The 26,644-nt window shown below is 39.0% G+C and overlaps 2 protein-coding genes across 2 annotated transcripts in view; both read left to right on the top strand.

Annotated features, from left to right (window-relative positions):
• The window catches only part of ANKRD29 (ankyrin repeat domain 29), a 45,507-nt gene extending 34,256 nt beyond the window's left edge, over nucleotides 1–11,251 (top strand). The window contains exons 8-10 of the mRNA XM_081950283.1: nucleotides 1,679–1,774; nucleotides 5,109–5,207; nucleotides 8,212–11,251. Coding sequence (XP_081806409.1) covers nucleotides 1,679–1,774; nucleotides 5,109–5,207; nucleotides 8,212–8,295 — 279 coding nt within the window. The 3' untranslated portion in view covers nucleotides 8,296–11,251. The remainder of the gene's footprint in view (nucleotides 1–1,678; nucleotides 1,775–5,108; nucleotides 5,208–8,211) is intronic.
• Nucleotides 11,252–18,625: 7,374 nt separating this feature from the next.
• NPC1 (NPC intracellular cholesterol transporter 1) overlaps nucleotides 18,626–26,644 on the top strand; it is a 46,970-nt gene continuing 38,951 nt past the window's right edge. The window contains exon 1 of the mRNA XM_081950279.1: nucleotides 18,626–18,868. Within this exon, the coding sequence (XP_081806405.1) occupies nucleotides 18,773–18,868 (96 nt within the window). The 5' untranslated portion in view covers nucleotides 18,626–18,772. The remainder of the gene's footprint in view (nucleotides 18,869–26,644) is intronic.

Raw genomic sequence — 26,644 nt, 5'->3', positions numbered from 1 at the left:
GTGGTCTTTCGGGTGCGTTTCAAGGTGTTAATTACCATCTTTAAAGCGCTCCATGGCACAGGACCTAGCTACTTGCAGGATCGCATCCTACCACATACTTCCCTGCAACCAATTCGCTCTCACAGGGAGGGACTCCTCCTGGTGCCGTCCACTAAGCAATGCCAACGGGCGGCGCCTAGGAGTAGAGCCTTCTCTGTGATGGGCCCAACCCTCTGGAATGACCTCCCCCCCGATATCAGAACCACCACCGACTTCCGCTCCTTCCGACAAAAACTGAAGACTCACCTGTTCCGTTTAGCCGGCTTGGCCCATTCATAGTCTTATCTTACCTCCTGGCAGATATTTTTTAATTGGGTATTTTTAGGGGTTATTTTTAAACATTGTTTTAATTGCTTTACTTTAGGTACAGTTTTTTACAGCCTCCTCTTTTAAGTATTTAGTATTTAACTATGTTTGTATTTATTCCCATGTATTTATGTGTTTTAATCTGACTGTACACCGCCCCGAGTCCCTTTTGGGAGAGGGGGCGGTATAAAAGTTTGAAATAAAGTAAAGTAAAGTAAAGTAATGTATCTTACAAATGGCCCATAGGGCTCGGTTATTGAATTTTTCATAACCCATGTTTCAAAAATCACCTTTTAACTCTTCCCTCATATTGTATTTAACATAAATAAAAAAGGGAAGGAATCACATATTTGATTATAGTTATTTATGACTTTTGCTTATTGGGAAAAAAGTGAAAGATTATAATGAAAGTTAATTTTAAAAATTATGAAAGTATATAAGGGAGGTTATGGTAACTGCAGTACTGCACATTACAAGTGGTATATACTGTTGCCCAGTAAGTTTTATTAAAAATAGCCAGAAGTTACAATTATATGTTTGTTTTAAAGTTAACCAGAATGCTTCGTTAGGTTATAAAAAGCAGCATATGCTTACGGTAAAGTAGAATAAAATATGAATTAAAATATAAGAATGAAGACGTGGCATAAAAGGGACAGTTAGAAGCTTGCTTAAAGGGACAAGGAAATGTCATCAGCCTCTAACCACAATATGTTCTAGCCAAAGTCCCTATGTCAAAAGTCCAATCCACAAGGTTCAAATAAAGTTTGTTAATGACACATAGTCCATACCTGTATCCCAAGAACAAAAGGAGAAGTAAGACCCCCATCTACTTATAAGGCTTTTTCCCCAAAATAACCAATAAGAAATGAGTTAAGTATTTCCGTGTTGCGCTGCTTTTGAGAATGTATAAGAATGCGTGCTTCAATAATGAAGGTTGTTCAGAATTTGCAATGTTAGCTACGTGCTAGCTTTCTGAACCTGGCTGCCAAATAAACTTTTCCTGTATTCTGAGAAGTCTAAAGCCTGTCATTTTCTGCAACAACGGTACATTTGTTAACAACCTAGATGTCAGATTTACATCATTTCTTTTTTGATGTCATCCTTGAATCATGTTATGGTGGATCAAAATAATTACATAAACTGTTTATATTTTATATAAATTAAGAATTTGTACTAATTATGAAGGAAATAGTACCTAAAGAACTTAAACACCTAAAGAATGGGAGAAATCTTTCTGCAGAAATTCTAAAGACAGAAATGAAAAAATGAGAAATGAAAATGAACCTGTGTGCAATAATCTACAGATCCTTCTTTTCCTCTGTTTCTGTTGAAGGATGGCACAACTGCTTTACTTAAAGCTGCAACCAAAGGATATAATGAGGTTATAGAGGAATTACTTAAATTCTCCCCTGCACTTGGTATCCTAAAGGCAAGTTTTGATGGAAAAAAACTTTGGAATGTTCAGTACTGTAATTTGTAACTTATTGTAGAATCCAATTATAATTTCTTACATATATGTGTGGGTGTGAGTGTATAAAATGTATATAAATAGTTTTTTTTTAAAACAGTACAATTTTAGGTTGAAAATAAGAAAAGTAAAGAAAAATAAGTGAGGAAGAAATAGAAAATTAAAAAGTAACCAAAAAGTGGCTTCCAATCTTAACAGTAGTTATAAACAGTAGTTATAAACAAAAGAAGTTTTGGGTTCAGTTGAATATTAATTTTTAAAATCCTTTGTTTTATTGTATTAGAAACCAAAACTTTTTTTTACAAGTTTATCAGCCATGAAAAAAATGACCCTTTGTGTTGTCTACAATCCAATATAGTTATACATTCTAGACAATTTTTGTTGTAATCCTATATCATCAATTTTTTAAAAAAATCTCTTTTAATTTATAATAATGTAAAATTCAGTTCTTTTAATCGGATATTTTTCTGCTGTTGCATTAATATGTTATGGCCAAAGTTCTTACCCATGTTGTCATACACTCTTTCACTTGTTCTTCTCTTTCAAATTTCAACAAAGGTTAATACATTTTAGTAATCAGGTGTTCATCATTTGTAAGTAATTCAACTGCAAACTCCATCTTCTACTGTTCAATTCCAAATGTCCTTATCTACATTAAATCTTTCTCTTAACTGTGCATACAAAATCCACTGAAAACTATACCCATTTATTCTTTAGATTTTATCTTATATTTTCTATGCTCTTGTAATAACTCTTGATTAGTTAACTATTTCTCTTTACTTGCTGTTTATTTCTTATAAAATGTTTTTTGTGTTGAGTCCCATAAAGGCAAATTTAAAATTATTTTCTTTTACATAATTCATTTTTACTTCTATTTTCTTACCATGAACAAAAGTAACTGCCACTGTAAAGACTTAATTTCTAGTGAATTAAATTTATTTGGGGGAGGGGGAGTTTAAAATAACTTAATTTTTATCTGAACTAAAATTGTTTTTCTCTAGTGTTTTTTAGTTTGCTATTATGCTACATAAAATATCCTCTCATAAATGCTTTACTTGCATCCCAAATCATATTTATTAAGATTGTCAAAAAAATATTTCAACTTCTTTTTGCAACCTTCCATTACTGTTTCTCTGCGGTGTTTCATTTAACCTCCATCTGAAGGAACTGATTTTCCTTTTAAATTCTAAAATCACTGGGTTGATCGGAAAAAGTCTTTGGCAGTATCTCCCCATTTTGAACACCAGTGGCTAAATTCTTAAATATACAAACATATAAATTCTTGAAAAAAATCTGTGTCTTTCAGAAAAACAGGTACATTATTTGGTATCATCAGTTTTGTATCTTCATGCATCTATAAACTCTAAATGATCCATCATATATATATAAAAGCATTTAGTAATTTACATTGTATTGTTTTAATATCTTTCTCAGAGGTTCTGTCTTTTTATGAACAAATTATTCCAATCCAGTTTCCCATTAAATTTTTATATGGTAAGTCTATCACTTATCCTTAAGTCCTTTGTAAAATGTTACTTCATCATAATTTGCAAATAAATTACCATTAACAAAGTTTTAGTCCCATGCAACGTAATTTCCACACCCACCTTTCTGCCATAATCATAATCACTATCAGTTCTGGTTGAAGGTGGGGGGCTTTACATACAAAATAACCAAGTTCTCTTTTAGGTTCCTACTGAAATAATTTTAAATCTATGTTTATTCCAAAAACTTAGAAAAGTCAATATATGAGGTGCCTAACATGGTGGCTTCCTCGGTTTTTTGTAGTGGCTATTGTTTAGGGCCCTCTGCCATTTTTATTTGTATTTTTTCCAATTCCCCTCTATTTCCCCCCCTGAAATATCTCTTGCTTTGTGAACTGAATTCAGTCTGAACCTCAATCATCTTAATGTGAAGATAACTCCTTCCAATTTGTCCCATGAAAATGGTATCTTTTGGTTTCAGCTTGTCAATAAAAGAAAAAAAACTTTTTTGCTTGTGCAGTATTTCAATTGGGATGTCTTTAAGTAAAATCACATCTACATTATTAATCTTAAATCTGGTAGTAAAATGCTGCTGCGAAACTTGATGTCTAATCTTCTTCCCAAAGAAGTGCACAAGAATATTCCTTGGTACATTTTTTTTAATTTTGCAAACCAAGTATTGATTCTATACACTTCTTCAGTTTCTGCTTCTATATCATCTTTATCCCTTCCAAAACATTTGTTAAAGATTGATCTTTTCTAGGATCTTCTGGAAGTGTTCTGTCTCAAGAGAAATATTTTTCTCTCAATTCTAGTAACACCAGATTGTCTAAAGTTTGTTTTGTCTCTGAGTTTATTATTTATATTTTACATTTTAAAATATCCACTTTGTCAGTTGTTTTATCCCTGTGTAGTCTATTGACTCTTCAATTTTTTTTAAAAAAAGTCATCTCCTTTCATCTTTATAAACCTTCCTTTCATTCTCACTTAAAAGCATCCAGATTACTTTTGACAGAATTGAGATTCAGTTAATTGCTCCCCCATGTCCTCAAACATTTTTTGCAATATTTCTGGAGTAATCATATTTTCTGCTGGTTGCTCCAATGATCCGCTTCTCCTTCACCAAAGTGTTGCCAATTTTCTCATGGTCACCGTTTTTAAAATTTATAATACAAAAGTAAAAGTAAGTCAACGATTAAGACGAAAGTAAAAGGTAAGCTTCTCCTCCTCCTATCCCTTTCATCTTTTCTATATCCTTAAATCCAATCTGTCTTTCCATAGTTTTAATGAAATAGTCAATCTCATATTACACCTATCTTCTTGTTTGGTCCATTTCCTATTACACTTATCTCCGGGGTGGAGGTGGGCAATCTCTTGGTCTCTTCTTTACCAGAAACCTCTGATGGCCACTGTCAGAATGACATTATCCCTCCTTTTGAGATGTACCATAGAACCTCACTTGAAAACATCAAAAGCTTACTATAATTTCAATGGTCCAAATACAGAAGATTATTCATGTTCACTTTATTCATATTGCTATTATAGAGTGGGGAACGACTAGCACATATGTGTGAGGGGAACCTTTTACCTTTAGTATAGTGTAGTCTTGTGCTAGAATTTTAATGTGTTTATGATATGTCGTAAAATGTTGTAAAATCAATTCGTGATATAGGATCAAAGCTTGGATTTAAAGTTTCGTTGCACTTTGTTCCTTTTCTGGAGGAGCTGTTCTTATTCTGACTAAAAAAACTGAGCTGTTAGTCAGCAGTTGTAATACATGGATGTATTTATACCTTTTTTGTATTTTCTAGAATGGGACATCTGCCCTTCATGAAGCAGTTCTTGGTGGCAATATTAGAGCAGTAGCATTACTCTTAGAAGCAGGAGCAGATCCAATACTTAAAAACAAGGTACATACTTTACTTTACTTTACTTTACACACTACACATTTTCAGTTGTAAAACAATTGAAAACAGTATTTTAAATTTTTAAGGAAAACATTCTGAAAATTCTTATATGGATTTAAAGCATTTTATGTAAGATAGATAAATACAATTTTGAGACTATAGAAAGAGTGCAGAGAAGCACTCTTTCTAGAAATGATTAGGGAACTGGAGGATGATTAGGAGACTGGAAGCTAGAACATGAACGGTTGCAGTATATGTCTAGTTTAATGAAAAGAAGGATAAGGGGTGATATAGCAGCAGTGTTCCAATATCTCATGGGCTGCCACAAAGATGAAGGTGTCAAGCTATTCTCCAAAGCACCTGAAGGCAGGACAAAAAGCAATGGGTGGAAACTAATCAAGGAGAGAACCAATCTAGAAACAAGGAGAAATGTCCTGACAGAACAATTAATCAGTGGAATGGCTTGCCTTCAGAAGTTGGGGTTGCTTCATCATTGGAGGTTTTTAAGAAGAGATTGGACAACCATTTGTCAGAAATGATATAGGGTCTCTTGCTTGAGCAGGAGTTGGACTAGATGATTTTCACAGACCCATCCAACTCTTATTTTGTTCTGTTTAATTAAGTTCAGTTGGAGAACAAAACAGAGCTGTCCATTAGAGGGCAACAGAACTTTTGCGAATAATTATTTGCATTCATTATAGTGTTATTTCTATCAGTATAATTTTCAGAGACTTTCATATCTTAAAGACCACCAAATGTAGGACAATTTTTCAATCACTGTTTCAACATTTTGTATTACTTTGGGGAAGGGGAAGGTACTGTTTATAGATAAAATTATAATGCAAGACATGTTAAATGGGGAGATATCTTACTTATCCAAAATTAATCATATACCTTCATGTAAGCAACTTTTCCTACCTTTAGTATATTTATCTTATCTGGGATATAGCAGCTATCCCCATGCATGCCAAAATCAAATTTTCCTTCAGTTCCCAACTTCAGCCTCCCTGGATTAGTTCAGGAAGCATGAAACAGATCTAATTGCTATATTGCTGAAATTTATTCCAGATTATAATTGCTTACATATGTTTATGTAAATTCTAAAAAGCTTGATAAACATGGGAAGCACTTTAGAGACCAATTGCCATTGAAGACAAAAATTGTTTTAATATATGTTCTGGATTATTTCTTCTGGAAAAAGTTGAAGTCATTTTGACTTCATACCCATTACTACAATTACAGCTAGGTAGTTATGGCCATTTTTACCAAAGGCTAATGAGAGGTCCAGGGAATTAAAACATAATCTGTCCATTTCTATGTATGTCATCTAACCTCAATCCCCTTTAATCACCTCATTTGCTAAATTTACTGCATGCTGGTAAGAGAATGGCAAAATCTGTAAGTGACTTACTTACAATACAATAGTAGAGTTGGAAGGGACCTTGGAGGTCTTCTAGTCCAACCCCCTGCCTAGGCAGGAAACCCTATACCGTTTCAGACAAATAGCTATCCAACATCTTCTTAAAGACTTCCAGTGTTGGGGCATTTACAACTTCTGGAGGCAAGCTGTTTCACTGATTAATTGTTCTAACTGTCAGGAAATTTCTCCTCAGTTCTAAGTTGCTTCTCTCCTTGATTAGTTTCCACCCATTGCTTCTTGTTCTACCCTCGGGTGCCTTGGAGAATAGTTTGACTCCCTCTTCTTTGTGGCAACCCCTGAGATATTGGAACAATACTATCATGTCTCCCCTAGTCCTTCTTTCTCTTAAGCTAAACATACCCAGTTCCTGCAACCGTTCTTCATATGTTTTAGTCTCCAGTCCCCTAATCATCTTTGTTGCTCTTCTCTGCACTCTTTCTAGAGTCTCCACATCTTTTTTACATCGTGGCGACCAGAACTGAATGCAGTATTCCAAGTGTGGCCTTACCAAGGCATTATAAAGTGGTATTAACACTTCACGTGATCTTGATTCTATCCCTCTGTTGATGCAGCCTATGACTGTGTTGGCTTTTTTGGCAGCTGCTGCACACTGCTGGCTCATATTTAAATGGTTGTCCACTAGAACTCCAAGATCCCTTTCACAGTTACTACTACTGAGCAAGGTACCACCTATACTGTACCTGTGCATTCCATTTTTGTTGCCTAAATGTAGAACCTTACTCTTTTCACCATTGAACACTTTGATTAGTGAGTGACAGGCTGAAGAGTAAAGGAAGCAGTCAAGCAAAGGAAATCTTTCCGCAGCTTTTGTGCATTGCAGCTGAAGAAAAAGTTCAGCTCAAAAGAAAAAATGGCTAAAGCTCAGATGTGCAGCCATGGCAGAAGCTGGGTCCTAAAGGGAGTCATACAGGTAAAAGCTTTCCAAGGGTTTGGAGAGCAGAAAAGGTTTGGTTTCAACACCTGAAAGGGGAGGGGGGGTAGGAAAGAAAGATCAACAAGTCTGTTCCTCCCAGCTTTTTTTGTTTGCTTTATTGAAGAAATGTGGGTTTCTAGGGAAGGGAGAGGGTTAAGCAAGAAAAGGTTTGCAGCTTGTCCTGAAGCTACCACCTTTGTGTGTACGTTGTTGGCTTCTCCAAAGCCTAGCAAGATCAAGGAGAGGTTTGCAGTTTCCTGACAGCCAGCTGATCAGGTCAGAGGTCCAGCCCACAATTGTGGCTTCACCAATCAGGCACATAGGCTTCCTGTTTTTGACTTTGCAACTTTTTGCTGCTGCTTTGCTTCCTTTACAGAACCAGCTGGGTGACAAGGACCCCATTTTGGCTTAACGACCTGTGCATTCATTTAATGGTGGCATCGGGAGAGAAAGAGGTAGTAGTAGTTAAGCCAGGCACTTAACGGTTGTCACTACTTGCAGCCGTAATGGGCAAGCTCCATTATTCATAGGTCGAGGATTACCTGTGATCTATAATTGAATGCAAATAATCCTGTTGATGTGTGTCTTGGATATAAAAGCTAAGCAGTGACCATCCTTTTTCTGATTTTTCATTGATTTGTTTCTTGTTTCAGAAAAATGAATTGCCTTCAGATCTGACAAAAAATGAGCGCATTCTACGTCTCCTGCAATCTAGAGCAAAACACAGGAAGAGTTAATAACCCTTGATATCTTGAAACAGCTGATGAATCCTGTCTATATTAGGTCTCAAAGTTTAGAAGTGAAACAATGTTGAGATTCAAGTATTTCCTGTCTCCTACTCTGTGAATGAAGTCAGGTTCTTCATGGAATGGTAGGTTTAAGATGTTAATTTGCTATGGTCACCAGCTTTTAGTTCCTGGCTTTGGAGTAGAGAAGACTGGTTCCATGTTATAGTTTTCCTGAAAAGCAGGTCTTGTTCTACTGGAAAAAGACTGTTTCCTTTAGTATACTGTATCTTTGAAGTAATTTTCCTAATTTGTCTCCAATATTGTAATAAGTAGTAATGCAGGTATGGAAAATATACCTCTCTTACTGTTGCTGAACTACAACAATCAGATGGAAATTATGAGGGGTGCTGGGAGTCACACTTAATTAATAACTTGCAGGTCACATATTATCCTAATTATTCTAACCATTTTTTTTAAAATGCTGCATAGGCTTATTTTCTGTAGGCTATTTTAGATGTTGAGATACATAAGTGCCTCTCAATAGATTAGCATCCTATGACGTGTCTGGCTTCTTTGCAGTGATTAGACTACTTTCATTTTACACAAGAGAGAAAGAAAGAGAGAAACTTACACAGAGATACAAACACACATAATACTGAATTTCCTTTTGTATAATTTATTACTGTTAACCTCAGACTTCTATTATGTATGTAATTTTGTGTTTTGTGTATTTTTTTCCATTAGGCATGTGTAAAATCATATTTTTCTTTTATGGATTACAATGTAATTTCATGTTTTTTACATCTAGGAAAAGCAAAATTTACTGATTGCATTTTGACACAAACTTTATGCATTACAACAGATTTAATGGATGCCAAATAAGTTTTTGAAAATCTGCAGAATGTACATTGGTAGCAAGCCAATAAAGACATGAAATAAGAATTAAATAGAATTACTTTCATTTAGACAGTTCTGTGTAATAATCATTTCTGATATTAGGACATGTTTACCTGAATATTTTAATGGAGACTATTATGGACATACCATTAACATGCTACTTTTCTGTTTCAAGAATCCTGGCCAAGTATGTTATAGTATCTTCCCTATTTAAATTAATTTGAAATGTGATGCTTTTATGTTGTGAATAATTTTTCTCGTTTTCCTTCTCTGGACATTTAAATGAACACAAACCTAATAACTTTATTTTCTTTTTATTTTCTATTCAGTTATAACTATATTACATGGATTGTCATTTTTGTTTCAGATATTTTGTTATGCCTACTATTTTTGTATTGTTTTAGCATTCCAGTTTCTTTGGTTAAGATATTTCTAGTACAATAATATTAGCAATATCTAAATATATCTACATGGTGTAGACTTTTCTAGTGATCTTTTTTGTAGTTTCTCATGATTCCTCAATATATACATACACTAGCAAGTTCTGCCTTATTTCCACTTCACACCAACATTTTAACTTAATTTTTTAACCCTTAAAAAAGGTTTTAACATTTTTAACTTTGTATTTTATAGCTTTTGTGTATTTCCTCAGAAATAAGCTCCCACACTGTTCTGTTTCTGATAGTATTGAATATTGTTGAGATTCATTTAATTGTTATTCACGCATAGTTCATCTTTTTCTTACAAATATGAAAAAATCCAAATATTCTCCAAAATCTGCAATGAAATATTTTTTCTTAACATATTTGGTTCATATTTGAATATCTCCAGATGAAAACAGGAACATTTCTGACACATAATCGTGAAACTCCAACTAGCATTTTTTTTTCCTAACCAGGAATATATTTCTAACGGTCTCTTTGGCTATTTTTTCAGTGAATCTGACAGACCTATACACTATGTATCAGTAATAACGAGCAAAACAATTTTGCAACTACCATTTCTTTGCAGGGTGAGGCTGTTCCTTCTTTGCCTTTCCATTGTCTCTCAGACTTTTTTTATTATTATTACAGTATAACTTTAGATTGCCAATGATTGTAGTTGTAATAATTCAAGTGAAAAAGCAAATAAGGAATTTAATTTTCACAATGAGAAATAACTACATTGAAGTAATTTTGAGTTATTTTAAATTCTATTTATTTCAATGTGTCTATTCATAAGTACAAATCCTATCAGACATAAGCCATTTCCATACACGTTATTTTTATTTTCTGTTCCTAAAATAAACCAAACTATATTAGTAACAGTTCCTAATACATAACAATTTTACATCCATCTGTATATTAAATAGTAATCTTTTTCTTTTTAAAAATAATTTATTTGTTTTAATTTTCTAAAAGCATTTGGCTCAACTTAGTATATTATTCATACATTATAATATACTGTGTTCTCATCTACTAAATCACTGTGCTAGATAAACACGGTAATGTTCTAGAGTAGATTTTTGGGGCAGAGATCTAGGGCCTTGCTCAGCATAATGATATTTTCCAAATGATCCTTCTGCTATGTGGAACACTGCTTTTTCTCAGTAAATACATAGATGACTGTTGTGAGTGAACTAAATATTGCTATCTAAAGAACTCTTTCCCCTCAAATCAAATCAAATCAAATCAAATTTAATTTGTTAGCCGCACCCTCTCCACAAGGGACTCGGGGCAGCGTACAATAAAAACAAATACATATATGCATATAAACATACAAAAACACACATACGCATACATACACATACCCGGAGGAGGTAACAATCATTAAATACAACACAATAATAACAATAAAATTAGCCATTAAAATACCCCATATTAAAAATTACAAATTTAAAAAGGACTGTCAGGAGGAATAGGGTGGACTACGGTTGAGCCAGGCCAGATAATTGAAAAAGGTGGGTCTTGAGCTTTACACGGAAGGAGCGGAGATCGGACGTAATCCTGATGTCAGGGGGGAGGTCATTCCACAGGGCTGGGCCCATCACAGAGAAGGCCCTGCTCCTGGGTGTCGCCCCCCGACACTGTTTAGCGGACGGCACCTGGAGAAGTCCCTCCCTGTGTGAGCGGATTGGTCGTAGGGATGTATGGGGCAGGATGCGATCCCGCAGGTAACTAGGTCCTGTGCCATGGAGCGCTTTGAAGATCGTAATCAAAACCTTGAAACGCACCCGATAGACCACAGGAAGCCAGTGCAGCTCGCGCAGGAGAGGTGTTACATGGGAGTACCTAGTACTCCCCATAATCACCCGCGCGGCCGCATTCTGGACCAACTGCAGTCTCCGAGTGCATCTCAAGGGAAGCCCCATGTAGAGAGCATTGCAGTAGTCTAGGCGAGACGTCACCAGCGCATGGGTGACTGTGCGTAAGGCATCCCGGTCCAATAAGGGGCGCAATTGGCGCACCAGGCGAACCTGGTGGAATGCCCCCCTTGCCACGGCTGTTACATGGTCATCCCCTGTAAGATCATTAAGCTCCAGTAAAATTATTAGTGCCAAAGAATAATTTCTGAAGTTCTGCATCACTGAGCAAAATAATGAGCAAATAAATAAGTACTGATCTTCCATGATGTTTTCATCCCTGCAACATACATCAGCCATGAAATACATATATTATAAACAATGCATTTCTTTTTAGTATTTATGAGTCTTTGTGTATTGGTGATATGCCATTGACAGGTCATATACAATACCAATTAGGATCATTGAAGTGAATAAATTGTGCTTTATAAAATCTTTTTGTGTTTGATAATTGCAAAAGCAAACCAAAAATAACGGTGTAGTATGCAGTCTTTCTTTCATGTTTACAGCTACCAAAAATGTAATGCAACTGCAAAGTGAAATAATTAAAATAAACAAAATAAATGCAATTCTGGGCTATACCCATGGAAACATAGCATCAAGATCAAGAAAAGTCATAATTCTCTAGTTTGTATTGATTAAGCAAGACCTGGAATATTGGGTTATGTTCTGAGCACCTCACATAGTAATACATTGACAGAATATATCCCCAAAAGAGCAACCAAGATAAGATAAGAAATGTAAGGGGAACAGTTGGAGATTTTGATTATGTTTAACCCAGAGAAAAAAAAAAGGTAATGATGAATCTGTCCTGGAATTGAAAGCTTTTGAATCAATATTTTCCCTATCTTTCCATAACTGAACCTATTTCTCTCTATTAAACCACTCATGATTGCAGATACTGGATCAAGGCTTCCACTATATTTCCTACTTGGCCTGCTAATACTCATCCCATACCAATATTTTATTATTTGTTTAGGTTTGTCAAGCATTTACAGATCCCAAAGACATTATTATAATAATGATGCTGGTGGCATGTTTTTAAATTGGATAAAAATATATATGAGGGCATACTGGTAGTCCTCAATTTACGACCACAGTTGAGCCCAAAAGTTATGTTAAGTGAGAAATTTGTTAAGTGAGCTTTGCCCCATTTTACGACTTTTCTTGCCACATTTGTTAAGTGGATCACTGCAGTTGTTCAATTAGTTGTTAAGTGAAACTGATTTCCCCATTGACTTTGTCAGAAGATTGCAAAAGCTGATCACATGATCTCAGGACACTGCAGCAGCCATAAATATGAGTCAGTTACTAAGCATCTGATAGTAAATCATGTGACCTTAGGGATGCCACAATGGTAGTAAGTATGAAAAATGGTCATGCGTTTTTAGGGACGCTGTAACTTTGAATGGTCAATAAACGAACTGTTATAAGTCAAGGACTACTTGTATCAATATTTTCTGATTTGAGATAGTGAGTCCTTTTTCCTAAAGGGTTTAAGCCAGCTATATACTTTACTATGAAAATGTCATTAAAACGTGTGTCATCTAACAGAGCCTAGGTGTCTAGAATAACCTAGATTACACGGGGTTTTTCTCAGTAGACTTTTCATTAGGAATGTCTAATACAAGTATACAAAAAATAAATATGTCTGGGTTTCTTTGTACCATATATTACTTAAGTAAAAATTCTACCTCAGGATTTCTGTTTGCAAAAGACTGTAAAAGGATTAGTGTAGAGGTCAAGGTAATTATTGTATGTTTGCTGCCCAGTGAGAAACACTTCAGGTTGCCTTTTTAAACAGCAAATGCTTAACTACAATATCCTGGTTGTTATCCCAGTGTCCCAACATAACTAATTATAAACAGAATTGCTTGAAAGAAAATATTTGGCCTCTCCTTCAAAACTGCAAGCAGATGGATATATTGGAAGGTCATCTAGCAGCAATTCAATGCCATAGTCTGCTATATTCCACTCTTTCCTCTTGTGGATTGCAAAATATATAAATTGCTTCAAAAGAAATTAGGGAAAACACTTGCAGAATAACCTTGCAGCTGCCTCAAGATTATATAGTGTAATGAACCACGGAAACTGTTATCCTATTCCCAATGTCACTAAGCCTTTTCCTGAATTCACTATAGTAACTTTCCTCTGCATTTATTGATGCAACTACAATATCAGATACCTTTTTTTCACTGCTCATACTCCAGTGCCTCTAAAGAAATCGAAACTTTAAAATTGGTCTATTTGTGGTGCAGAATTTACAAGAAATTATACTCTCAACTAATCTAGAACAAATAAGACTGCTTGATTATTCTAGCCAATGGCATTTAGAATTTTTCTTAACGAAGTACTCTGAAATCACTATATATTTGCTAAATTCTATGCCTGTCACAAGGCCTGCTATGTTTAGACCTGATAATATTTAATAGGTGATAATCTGTGCTTAACAAATGATAATGGGAAGCAAAATTTTCCTTGCTAAGCAATAAGTTGTAAAGCACAATGTTTAATGGCCACATCACTTATCAATGTCAATCCCAGCACTCTCCAGTTGCCACTGTTAAGCAAATCACTGCAAATCCTTAATTAAGGATCTCATATAATTGAAACTTCCAACTACTTACTAGCTTCCCCATTGAATTTGCTTATGGAAAGCTGGCAGGAAAGATCAGAAACTATGATTGTGTATTGCGAGGATGCTGTAAGTATCAAAACTCATTTGCCATGCACCTGGATTGCAATTATGTGCCTGTGGAGATGCTGCAAGAACTAGTAATTACTACCATTTGTTCAGCACCACTTAAGTTTGGATGGTTGCTGAATGAGTGGTCGTTATGTGTTGTGACCCAGCAGCGGACGGCTGAGCTGTTGGCGGACTCTGACAGCTCAGACCAGTGATGGTGAACTTATGGCACGCGTGCCACAAGTGGCACGCGGAGCCATTTGTCAGTCACTTCCGGTTTGCTCGGAGGGTGGTTTTAAGCGTTCCAAAGGCTTCAGGGAAGCCTCCGGACGGTCCCTGAAGCCTCCGGAGGGCCTCCGGGGGGGTGAGGGGGGGCTCTTTTCGCCTTCCCCAGGCTCCTATAAAGCCTCTGGAGCCTGGGGAGGGTGAAAAAAAACATGTAAAAATGGGGGGGTCGCGTGTTGTGCGCCTATGCGCACTGGGGGGGTCGCACATTGCATTATGGGTGCGGCACGCCCGCACACGAACCCCCTGCGCTCCCCCCACTTGTGGCATGCAAGCCAAAAAAGGTTCGCCATCGCTGGCTCAGACCATTATGGGACTGCTCTGGAGGATGAGGAAGACTCTGGAGGGTGTTTGGAGTCAGAGCGGGAACTAGAGAGGCCTGTTGGCCACCAGGTGGCATCTGAGTCAGGGAGCAGTGAGGAGGAACAGAGGGAGGTTGTCCCTGATGTGCGTATGCATAGAATTGATAGGAGAAAGGAACAACTGTGGGGAAGACATCATAGAAGGAAGTAAGGACAGCTGGCTAAGGGTGTGGCCCCTCCCAAAGAGTATATAGGTGGAGCGATGGGAGGGGAATCTTTGCAGGGAACAACAGTCCATTATACAAGCCATTGAGAAAGCATTCTGTAAGTTTAATCTTGGGTTATTGAAGATAACTTTCTAGGCTCCTAGCCAAGGGGTGGCTTTATCTAGGTAATTAGTCATGACAGAGAGCTAAGCCTGTGTCTGCATACTCATTGGAATCACGGGAAAGAATATTATGTGAGGACTACTTATATATATTTAATTAACAAGATTTCCCTATATTCTCTGATTGCATGTGGTTATTTTAATTTTTGTTATCTGATTTTAGGCTGTAATAAAATGTTCACATGCTTGTTCAAGGTATACTATAGCTGTGTCTTTGCAACAAAGGCAAGAAGTTCCCTGTTGAAATTCAATTAAACAAATCATAATATTATTTTGATGAACTCTAAAAAATGCTCTTTGTATATATTAATAACTTCCAGAAGTTTTGTTTTCCTTGTGTTTTAATAGCTGCCTTAATCTCTTGCATTCGTTGAACCAAAATCACTTATCCAAATTTCCTCCATCTCATAAGTAAAACCATTATATTGCACTATGCAGACTTCAAAAGTTATAGTTCTTTCAATCAAGTTCTTACATTTGATATTATGGTCTAAAGGATTGTATATATACCCAAAATTGGAGGGTGAATTCACTTTATAGTTGATGAAGTTTTCTTACCGCTAATTTCTGTTGAATTTTCATCACATCAAAATCCCATCAGTCTCATTTTACTTGAAGGGAAAAATGGTAATGATTCTTTTAAAATATTATTTTGTTTTAAGTATATTTTTGAGATATTTTAAAGATATTACTAATTTTTAAATGTAAATGGGGCAAGTGTTATACTGTTTTTTCTAGGAATTAAAAAATTAACAAGTACCCCATATATAAATCTCCAAATTGATATCCTCTAGGCATGGATATTACTCTCAACCAAACATACTCATGATCCAATATACATGTAGAATACTAGACTGGCGAACAGCTATAAACCATAAAAAAGCATAAAACTCGTTTTTTCAACGAAACAAGAAAAAGATTTCCACAATGTTCCTAACATTTTGGCTCATGCAGCTTTTCAGTGGTCTCATTGCTACATTTATTTATATCAAACTATTGTAAGCCTCATTCTACTCTGCACTGAATATTTCAAAACAGAAAATCTGGGAATCTTGTAAATAGATTGGACTGGAAAGCCTATAGAATTGCTATACCCCTGAAGTTTTAAATATTATTTATTTTATTTATATTCTTGACAACCAATGACTATATGTGAAATAATGATTTTCCTCTCAACAATTCATGTGTCTATCAGCATATGCCTCTGAAGTTTGCGAAATACCTTGGTTGCCATAGGTGCTGAGTCCTGTTTATTCATTCTGAGTCAGATGACAGGTTCAGATTAGAAACGTCTGTTATCCAATACTAACAATTACAACACGAATCATGCCACTATACGTCAGCAGTATCTACACAAACAACATATTAGACAAAAATTCATCTGTGCTGCAACCCCAGTAAAATCTATTCTATCCTGTCACACAGCTGACAAACTCTATCATACAATGGGGCTGCATGAAATCCTATTAAGAACAGAAACGTGCAGCTTGGGCCACATGCATACTTCCCTAAAAAAAATGCACTGAAACCAGCTGTGTTCACTTCTATAAAAATATGCACAAGATAGAAGCTTTGTCTTTTGTTAAAAATCTCATGGAGGTTAATACTTTTGTAAGCAATAAATTAATGCTACCAGATGAAGTCTGCAAAAATCTGGACAACTATTAGATTAGAACAAACATTAACTCTTTGGTGACATCTAGGAATTGTCAGAATTTTTGCAACCTAGCCCTAGCAGTATTTACCAAAACTATTAGAAAATACTGTATGTAGAAACTGCCTATAGGTTTAGCGAAAATAAATCCTTCATATTAGAAATATATTTTTCCTCACAAATGTTTTTAAACTACTGAAACAAATAATAAATAAAAAGCTTCAGACTTTTGTATGAAGTTATTTCTCTCTAGAATTTCAAGTGGCTGTGGGATTTGCCTGTAAATTACAAACATATGAGTGGAACTATGTAATTTAGAATACAGGAATATTCAAATATTAATATGAACCTTCAGACTTGATCAAAGGCCATATTACAAATTTTATATTTATAGCTAATGTTGCTTATGAAACATTGAAATGTACATACAAATCAGTTATGAATAAAAATCCATACGCCTATAACACAAGCTCCTAACATACAATATACATGTTTGTACAACAAAGAAAAACATGTCAAGAAATGGCACTTTTTAAACAAGGATTTTTAGAACAAATCTACCACTTGTTAAGACTTGTGATTGAATTTAGATGAGCTAGATTCATGAGTCTGCTGACTACTAGACACATCACATGACAAACAAGCTTTCACAACAATTGCTTCTCTGAAAATCTTACAAAGCTTTGCTTGTTTTCATATATTTCAGACTCAAATTGCTACCATAACATGAAACGTGGATTCCAATTCAATTTTGCTGAACTGACAGACATTACTTTTAAGGGAGCCATCTGGTAACACCAATTTAGAATTGCCACCTTGAGAAGTTTAATCATAGGCACAATTTATTTTGTGTATATATGTGTGTATATATAAATGACTGATGTAACCCTGATGTTGACCTCTTTGATGGGTCAATGGATTCGATATTCTCAGGAGTTTTTCCAACCCCAAAGTTAAAAAATGTTTTCTACATCCTTCCAACTTTCACTTCCATACAGTGCCACAGAAAACCCATGGCTTGCACAATTCTGATCATTTCAGATACACAAGTATCTGGGTATTTGAATATATTTTGCAAGGCCTTAGGCTGCTATACTAGCAGGCAGTATATTTCCCGACTGCCGACTTAATGGAAATACTTCATGTTTATTGGTTTTACATTTTTAACAAATACTTCAAATACATATCGCCGCCACTTGGTACCGAGGCTTTCCATTTCAGCATTTCTTCATAGCAACCCTACCAAATTAACACAGATTTAAAATAAAAGGGAAGTGTATTCTCAGGGGGGAAAATGGCAGCAAGATTAACATTTGAGCAAAGGCATTTGAAATCCAATTATGCGGGGGGAGGGGGGAGAGAACACACGACCCCCGTCTCACTGAAGTAACCGGCTGCAAGGCGAAGGTGCAATCTAGATATAGGTTCTCCTGCTTGAGCAGGGGGCTGGACTAGAAGACCTCTAAGGTCCCTTCCAGTTCATTCATTCTATTCTAATCTAAGGGCAGCTAGAAGCCCGTAGAGACTTACTTTTGAGCAGCTACACCCCAAAGGACTGAGCTCGGGGACATTAAGGGGTGCCCGAAGAACTGGGCGCGTTTGTGGGCAGGGACGAAGAGCAGCGCGTGCCGGTGGCGTGAGCACCAGAAGGCGTCACCTCACGAGAAAAGGGCGGCGATTCTCTGAGCGGAGGCGGAGCCGACTGCCCCGGCTGGCGGCTTCCACTCCGGAGAGGAGGGGGAAAGCCTTCTCGGTGCCTCCCTCCGGAGGCTTTCCTTACGATCAGCAACGCCTCCGCGTAGAAAAACCGAGAGGCGAAGGGACGGCTCTTCCGGCTTCTCAGTCATACTTCCTTCCGACTAATCGGCGGAGCCTCGCCGGGGATTGTTAAAGCTGACGGCAAAGCGTGCGAGGTGCAGCACTTTCTCCGGAGATGCGCGATCAGCTTAGGCTACGGGGCCACAGCTGTGGGAGGCTCTGCGGCCTGGCCGTCTCTGTCGTCTTGTTACTGGCGCTTCTGCCCGGCCGGGTAAGTTAAGCTTGCGAGCGGAGAGTTGCGTGAGAAAAGGCGAGTCTGGAGACGGTGCAGTTGCGGGTCCGGGAGTAAGCTTTGGACCCTGACGGGAGGGAGGACAAAGTGGCTTGGGCTTGTTTTAGGCGGGGGGGGGGGGGCAGCATAAGGAAGCTTCGTGCCCCAGGATGGGTTGGACTCCCCCTCCCCCTGGCCACAAACTCATTCTGCACCGACCCCGTTGGGCGGGAGAAGGGAATTCCTCCCATCTGCTGGGGAGGCAAGTGGGTGAGGTGGACACGCCTGCAGCTATGACTCCTGGTCTCCGTAGGCTTTGGCAAAAGGCATGACTTTTTAACGGCTGAGAACATGCCAAGCGTCTGAAGTGTTTGCTCGAAAATAAAGTCTCATCCAACTCCCCGGTTTATTGGAGTCGCGCCTTTTCCCGGGTGAACTCTTTTATGGAGCGTTTGATTTGAGGAATCCTTTTCGGAGTGGCAGTTCCTGAAGATGGTTATGGCTTTGAGAACTGTTGTGTCGGTAACGCCACAGAACTGAAAATTGGGCAGATAAAAATAACTTGGGGATTAAGGAACTGAATCAAAAGCAAAGGCTGCTATCTTAATCCCGAGGGTTAGGCTGATGCTTCTTTTATGAGAATTTTAATTATGGCTGGTTGTAATGAACTGCAAAACATATATGTGGAACTTAGTTATAATTGAGTTGGATAGCAATAAAACTGTACTGATTTGTGGCTTGTTGGAGTAGTAGTTTATCATTGTAATTTATTTCTTACATAACTCAGAGCAACGTAGTGGCATAATATATATTGCAGCTTTAACTCAGTTTACAGAATAAAATCTGCAAAGGGAATGCAAGAACAGGAATAAAGTGGAGGGACAGAGGAAGGCTAATGTTCCTTCTTGCTTGAAATGTTCCACTATCATCCCTGTGCCGAAGAAGCCCTCCATCAAGGAACTGAATGACTGCAGACCAGTTGCTCTAACATCTGTAGTTATGAAAATCTTTGAGAGGCTAGTGATGTCCCACTTGAAAACCATCACGGATCTGCTGTTAGACCCTTTGCAATTTGCATACCGAGCAAATAGATTGACAGATGTTGCTGTTAATATGACTGTGCGCTAAATCCTACAACATCTTGAATCTCCAAAGACCCACGCAAGTAGATTTTAGTTCAGCATTCAATACCATTATACCAGACATTTTTCTAACTAAACTAAATCAGCTAGCGGTACCTGAACATACTTGTAAGTGGATCACAAGCTTCCTAACAGACAGGAAGCAGCAGCAGGTGAAGTTAGGCAAAATCATATCAGATACCTGTACAATTAGCACAGGAGCCTCTCAGGGCTGTGTGCTCTCTCCACTTCTCTCTATGTACCAATCACTGCACCTCAAACGATCCATCTACTGAAGTTTGCAGATGATACAACAGTGATTGTCTAATTCGAGACAACGATAAAACCACATACAGGTGGGAGGTTAAACAACTAGCCTCGTAGTGCGACTGAAACAATCTGGAACTGAACACACTCAAAACTGTAGAAATGGTGGTAGACTTTAGGAGAAATCCTCCCATATTGCCACCTTTTACAATACAAGACAACACAGTTATCAACAGTAGAGACCTTCAAATTTCTAGGTTCTATCATATCTCAAGGCCTAAAATAGACACCTAACAACAAAAACATCATCAAAAGAGCCAACAAAGAATGTTCTTTCTGTGCCAACTCAGGAAGCTCGAACTGCCCAAGGAACTGCTGATAACAGATCTACAGAGGAATTATTGAGTCTGTCATTTGCACCTCTATAACTAACTGGTTTGGTTCTGCAACCCAACAAGACAGACACAGGATAATCAGAACTGCAAGAAAAAACCAATTACTGCCAACCTGCCTTCCATTGAGGACCTGTACACTGCACGAGTCAAAAAGAGGGCCGTGAAAATATTTACAGACCCCTCGCATCCTGGACATAAATTGTTTCAACTCCTACCCTCAAAATGACACTATAGAGCACTGTACACCAAGACAACTAGACACAAGAACAGTTTTTTTCCGAATGCCATCACTCTGCTAAACAAATCATTCCCTCACCACTGTCAAACTATATTCACTAAGGCTGCATTAGTATTACTACTAGTCTTTTCAACATTCTTATCACCCATCTCCTCCCACTTATGACTGCAAGACTGTAACTTTGTTGCTTTATCTTTATGATTTATATAGATATTGATTGTTTCTTGATTGCTTATTTGTACCCTATGACCAGTGGTGAAATCTATTTTTTTTACCACCGGTTCTGTGGGCGTGGCTTGGAGGTCATGTGACTAGGTGGGTGTGGCCAACTTTTAAAAAACTTTTAAAGCATTTTTAACTAGTAAAAAATGCTCTAATTTTTTTTAAAAGGTTCCGATGATCAGCACCTGACCAGCCTGACCCCCCCCTTGCCAAACCAGACCCAACGGCTCTTAGCCCCGAAGATTGCCCATCTTTCCACCTTGGCAACCCAGTCTGAGAGATGTTGGAGGGTGGGGGAGAGAGATAGAAACAAAGACTCCGCCTGGATGCTAGAGGCTCCCCAGGAGCCGGTGGCCAAGGGCACTCAGCGGCAGCTGGAGGAGGAAGCTTGGGGTGAGTGTCATAGGATGATAATTGTGCGTAGTAAAATTTGATATAATGGCCTTGCGAAAGGACAAGTACAGATGGACTTTATTTAATGAGCCCTTGTTCAGTAACTGCTTGAACTTGTGCTGTGCTGAATAAGTAGTAACTACACTCAGTCCTTGATGTTCTGCATCATGATGTGACCATTAGGCAGCCAGCCCAGATTTCAGACCTTTGTAGCATCCTGAGGTCATGAGATGATGATTTATGGCCTTCTGCTGGTTTCACAGAATTAAAGTCAATTGGGAATATAGCAGAAAGTCAAAAGTTGCAATCATGTGAGATCCTTGTTTAATGACACTTGTGGTCCTCACTTAACAACAGTAACTAGGAATTGGTAGAATTGCCATCACTAAGAAGCGCAGTCACATATTATCATCATGATATCAACATTTACAACTGTCGTTTAAAAGAGTACTATCTCCATTGTTTCTTTTACCTATCTGCATTTTGATTTTTAACTATTTTGCATGCATAATTTCTTTTCATCATCGTCAGAATTATCATGGTTCTTTAAACTTGGGAGGAAATGATGCACATCCATGCTGCTTGTCTTCATATATAAACTTGCACTTCTGTTACTGGGACTCGTATAACACTAGATTCCTATGCTTCATTTCTAAGGCTGGATTTAACAGCCTTCGACTTCAACAGACTTCAGCTAAACTCTAGCAAGACTGAATGGCTTGGGGATTTAGGGGCTTCAGATTCCAGGATGTCAGAGATAGTCCCTACGGAAGGGAATTGATGTAATGGACTACAGTGAAGCTGTAGTTTTCCAGGAAGGAGGTAACACGTTCCAGAAAGAGGAACGAGACAAGAAGCAGCATAACCTGGAGCTTAATACGAAGTAGAGCAGGGGTGTCAAACGTGCGTTGTCATAGCGTTGTCACGTGATGTATCGGGACATTTCCCCCCTTTGCTGAAACAGGTGTGGGTGGGGCCAGTATGTGATGCATCTAGCCTGCGGCCTGTGAGTTTGACACCCCTGAGTTGAAGAAGAGAATAAGGATAATTACTTCCTAGAATCTCCCAGTTATATTCACTGGAGGAGAGTGCTAAGGGTTTAGTCTGGCAAGATTCTGTCTATTGTGTGTAAGCAGATAAAGAACTGAACTCTGGATGAATTATTCTACATTGTTCTTGAGCTGAGTCTGACACAAATATTTTGATGCTGGATGAGGTTGGACTCTTTGAGAAAGACCCTATATACTATCGTTGGGTCCTTCTGCTTGATGAGTAGATGCCAGTTATAGCTAGGAGGGCCTGTGACAACTTTATATTGTGTGCCAGTGGATTTTTTTCTGAATTGGGAGGCTCTAATCCCTGTCACTTGTGCCGTTGTCATCTGGGATGGATTATCACATATTCTAGATAGGGCTGCCCTTGAAGTTCATCCAGAAGCTGCATCTGGTGCAGAATGAAGCAATGTAGGCAGTTATGTGCAATTCTTGATCACCACACATTGCACCTCTGCTCTGCAAGCTGCATTGGTTGTCAGGTAGCTTTGGGGTTCAATTCAAGGTATGGTTATGACCTATAAAGTGATACGAATCCAGTTTATTTGAAAGGACGTCTCTTCCTGGTTAAATCTAGCTGTCCCATCAGGTTCAGCAGCAGAGGCATGTTATGGATCCATTATCCAGAAATGTCATCTGATGGACCCTAGCAGAGAACCTTACTTTGCCACAACACCTGCCCTTTGGAACATCATTCACTCAAGGTTAGACTGTTGGAGCATCATTCCCCCAAAGTTAGACTGGTCCTAACCCTGCCGGTCTTTCAGAAGGGTGAAGACATGGTTTTGACATTTATTTATTTATAAAATCGATTAGCTGCTCTTCTTACCACAAGGCAACCCTGAGAGGCCTAAATATTAAAAGATAAAACTGACCAAACATAATGAATTAAATATAATACAATAAAAATTCAGATAATCAACGTAGCTAAGAGATGGGGAGGGAGGAAGTAGGTTGAGAAGGGCAGGAAGTGGTGTCTGTTATTAATCTATCAATCACCCCAATGATGGTTAAATATGAATATGCTAGCAAATATATAGTTAAATAATTTGCCAAGCATTTACTTGTATTTATTCAAAAGTAAGACTAAAGTGAGTTTACGATAACATCTACTTATCCCTAAAAGATGAGTAAGCAGAGTCTTATTTTCTGTTTTGAAAATTAGTGAAGTATACATTATGTCAAAGCTTCTGATCTGTCAACCTTGAATTGCTGATTCCTGCAACTAATCTATCATCTCTTCCAGCTAAAGCAGATAGGAAACATGAATAGATGAAATCATTCCACTTTATTCTGAGACTATTTTAATAGAATCTTGCAAGTCTGAAAGTACAAAGATCCAGCTGCCATTTTTAACTGCTTGATCCATTAGGGAGGGACTTTCCTATGTTCTTTTCTTCGATTGTTAAACCTCTATAGTGCTGGTATTTCTTAGTCTTTCCCCATCTGTGTACTAACAAAGTCTGACCTTCCTTACCTTTTGTGAGATGAGCCATAGTCAGTTGAGCACTGCCTTTGCAAACATTTATTTATTATTTATTTATTATTTATTTATTTATTTAATTTATAGGCCGCACCCTCTCCACAAAGGGACTCGGGGCGGCGTACAACTCAATATACAAATAAATGACAAGGAGGAGGTAATCAAAAAACATTGTACAATTCATAAATAAATAATCATAAGTTAAAAACAACACAATAAAATTTAAAACAATTAAAATACCCAAGAAATCAGTTAATATAAATTTAAAATTGTCCAGGGGGGAATTAGAGAATGTAGATTATAATTCAGGCCAGGCCGGCTAGTTGGAACAGGTGGGTCTTGAGTTTCGTGCGGAAGGAGCGGAGATCGGTAGTTGTCCTAATGTCGGGGGGGAGGTCATTCCAGAAGGCTGGGCCCATCACAGAGAAGGCCCTTCCCCTTGGCGCCGCCCTCTGGCATTGCTTAGTGGACGGCACCTGGAGGAGTCCCTCTTTGTGAGAGCGAATTGGACGCAGGGATGTATGGGGCATCCCGCAAATAACTAGGTCCCGTGCCATGGAGCGCTTTAAAGATGGTAATCAATACCTTGAAACGCACCCGGAAGGCTACAGGAAGCCAGTGCAGCTCGCGCAGGAGAGGTGTCACATGGGAGTACCTCGTACTCCCCATAACTGCCCGCGCGGCCGCGTTCTGGACCAACTGCAGTCTCCGGGTGCATCTCAAGGGAAGCCCCATGTAGAGAGCATTACAGTAATCCAGACGGGACGTCACCAGTGCATGAGTGACTGTGCGAAGGGCATCCCGGTCCAATAGGGGGTGCAATTGGCGCACCAGGCGAACCTGGTGGAACGCCCCCCTTGCCACGGCTGCCACATGGTCATCCATAGACAGCCGGGCATCTAGGAGGACGCCCAAATTGTGCGCCCGCTCCACGGGGGCCAGTTGCTCGCCCCCGATGGCCAGCGATGGAATCAGCTGGTTGAACCGGGGGGCCGGTAGCCACAGCCACTCCGTCTTGGAGGGGTTGAGTTTAAGTCTATTGTCTCCCATCCAGACCCGTACGGCTTCCAAACACCGGGACATCACGTCAACGGCCTCGTTGAGGTGGTTCGGGGTGGAGATGTACAGCTGCGTGTTGTCAGCGTACAGATGGTATCCCACCCCAAAACCACGGATGATCTCACCCAGCGGTTTCACGTATGTGTTGAACAGGAGGGGCGAGAGGACCGACCCCTGTGGCACCCCACAAGTGAGAGACCTTAGGGTCGACCTCTGCTCCCCTGCGAACACACATTGCGTCCGGTCAGAGAGGTAGGAGCAGAACCACCGCAAAACGGTGCCTCTTACCCCCAACCCCTCCAGCCGGCGCAATAGGATACCATGGTCGATGGTATCGAAAGCCGCTGAGAGGTCTAATAGAACCAGGATAGAGGAACAACCCCTATCCCTGGCTCTCCAGAGATCATCTACCAACGCGACCAAGGCCGTCTCTGTGCTGTGCCCGGGTCGGAAGCCGGACTGGCGCGGGTCTAGATAATCATCTTCCTCCAGGTGACGTGGGAACTGTATAGCAACCACACTCTCTACAACCTTCGCTAAGAAGGGAAGGTTGGAGACAGGACGATAATTAGCTAGCTCAGTTGGGTCCAGAGAAGGCTTCCTGAGTAAGGGCCTCACAACCGCCTCTTTCAAGGCGGCTGGTAGGAACCCCTCGCTCAATGAAGCGTTCACTAGTCCCAAGAGCCAGCCTCGTGTGACCTCCCAGGATGCCAGTACAAGCCAGGAGGGACATGGGTCCAATAAACATGTGGTGGCTCGCAGTCGCCCACGCAACCTGTCCAAATCATCGGTGGCAACAGAGTCAAATCCTCCCAGAATGGTCTCTCAAGACTAGCCTCGGACGTCTCCCCTGGATCACTGAAGGAGACCCATTCCCTCTGTATCTGAGCGATTTTATCCTGCAGATATTCCCCAAATTCCTCTGCCCTGCCCTGCAAGGGGGCTTCCCGCAGCCTCTGTGACAGGAGGGACACCCGAAACAGGGCGGCAGGGCGGTTGTCTGCGGATGCAATGAGAGCGGCACAATATCACCGTTTGGCCACTCTCAATGCCACAAGGTATGTCCTTAAATAGGTTCTTACCTGTGTTCGGTCAGATTCGGAGCGAGAGGATCTCCATCTGTTCTCTAGGCGTCTCTTGTGGCGTTTCATCACCCTCAGCTCCTCAGTCTAAGGCCCCGGCGGCCGCACTATTCCATGATAAAGGCATGAAGACCCAAAGAAATACAAGTTAAATTTTAAGTAGGTTTTATGTACATTCACAAGTTTGGTTACCATCCTGGCTGCAGGGCATGGGAATATCTGGCTTTGACTAGTCCTAGAATATTTGATATTTAATATTTAATTCCCCATGCTGGCTGGGGAATTCTGGGAATTGAAGTCCACAGGTCTTAAAGTTCCCAAGTTTGGACACCCCTGATCTAGAACCTTAGTGTTCCAACCCGCTAGTTTTAGTCCCCCTTTTGCTCTTTTCCAAAAATCAAAAGTTTTCCTTTTTAAACCTTAAACATATAAAACGTCTTTTATCCAGGTAAAAGGGGATTCTC

This window comes from Natrix helvetica, assembly GCF_964273705.1.
Source record: "Natrix helvetica genome assembly, chromosome: 4".
Taxonomy (NCBI): domain Eukaryota; kingdom Metazoa; phylum Chordata; class Lepidosauria; order Squamata; family Natricidae; genus Natrix; species Natrix helvetica.
This window is presented reverse-complemented; position numbering and strand designations above follow the sequence as displayed.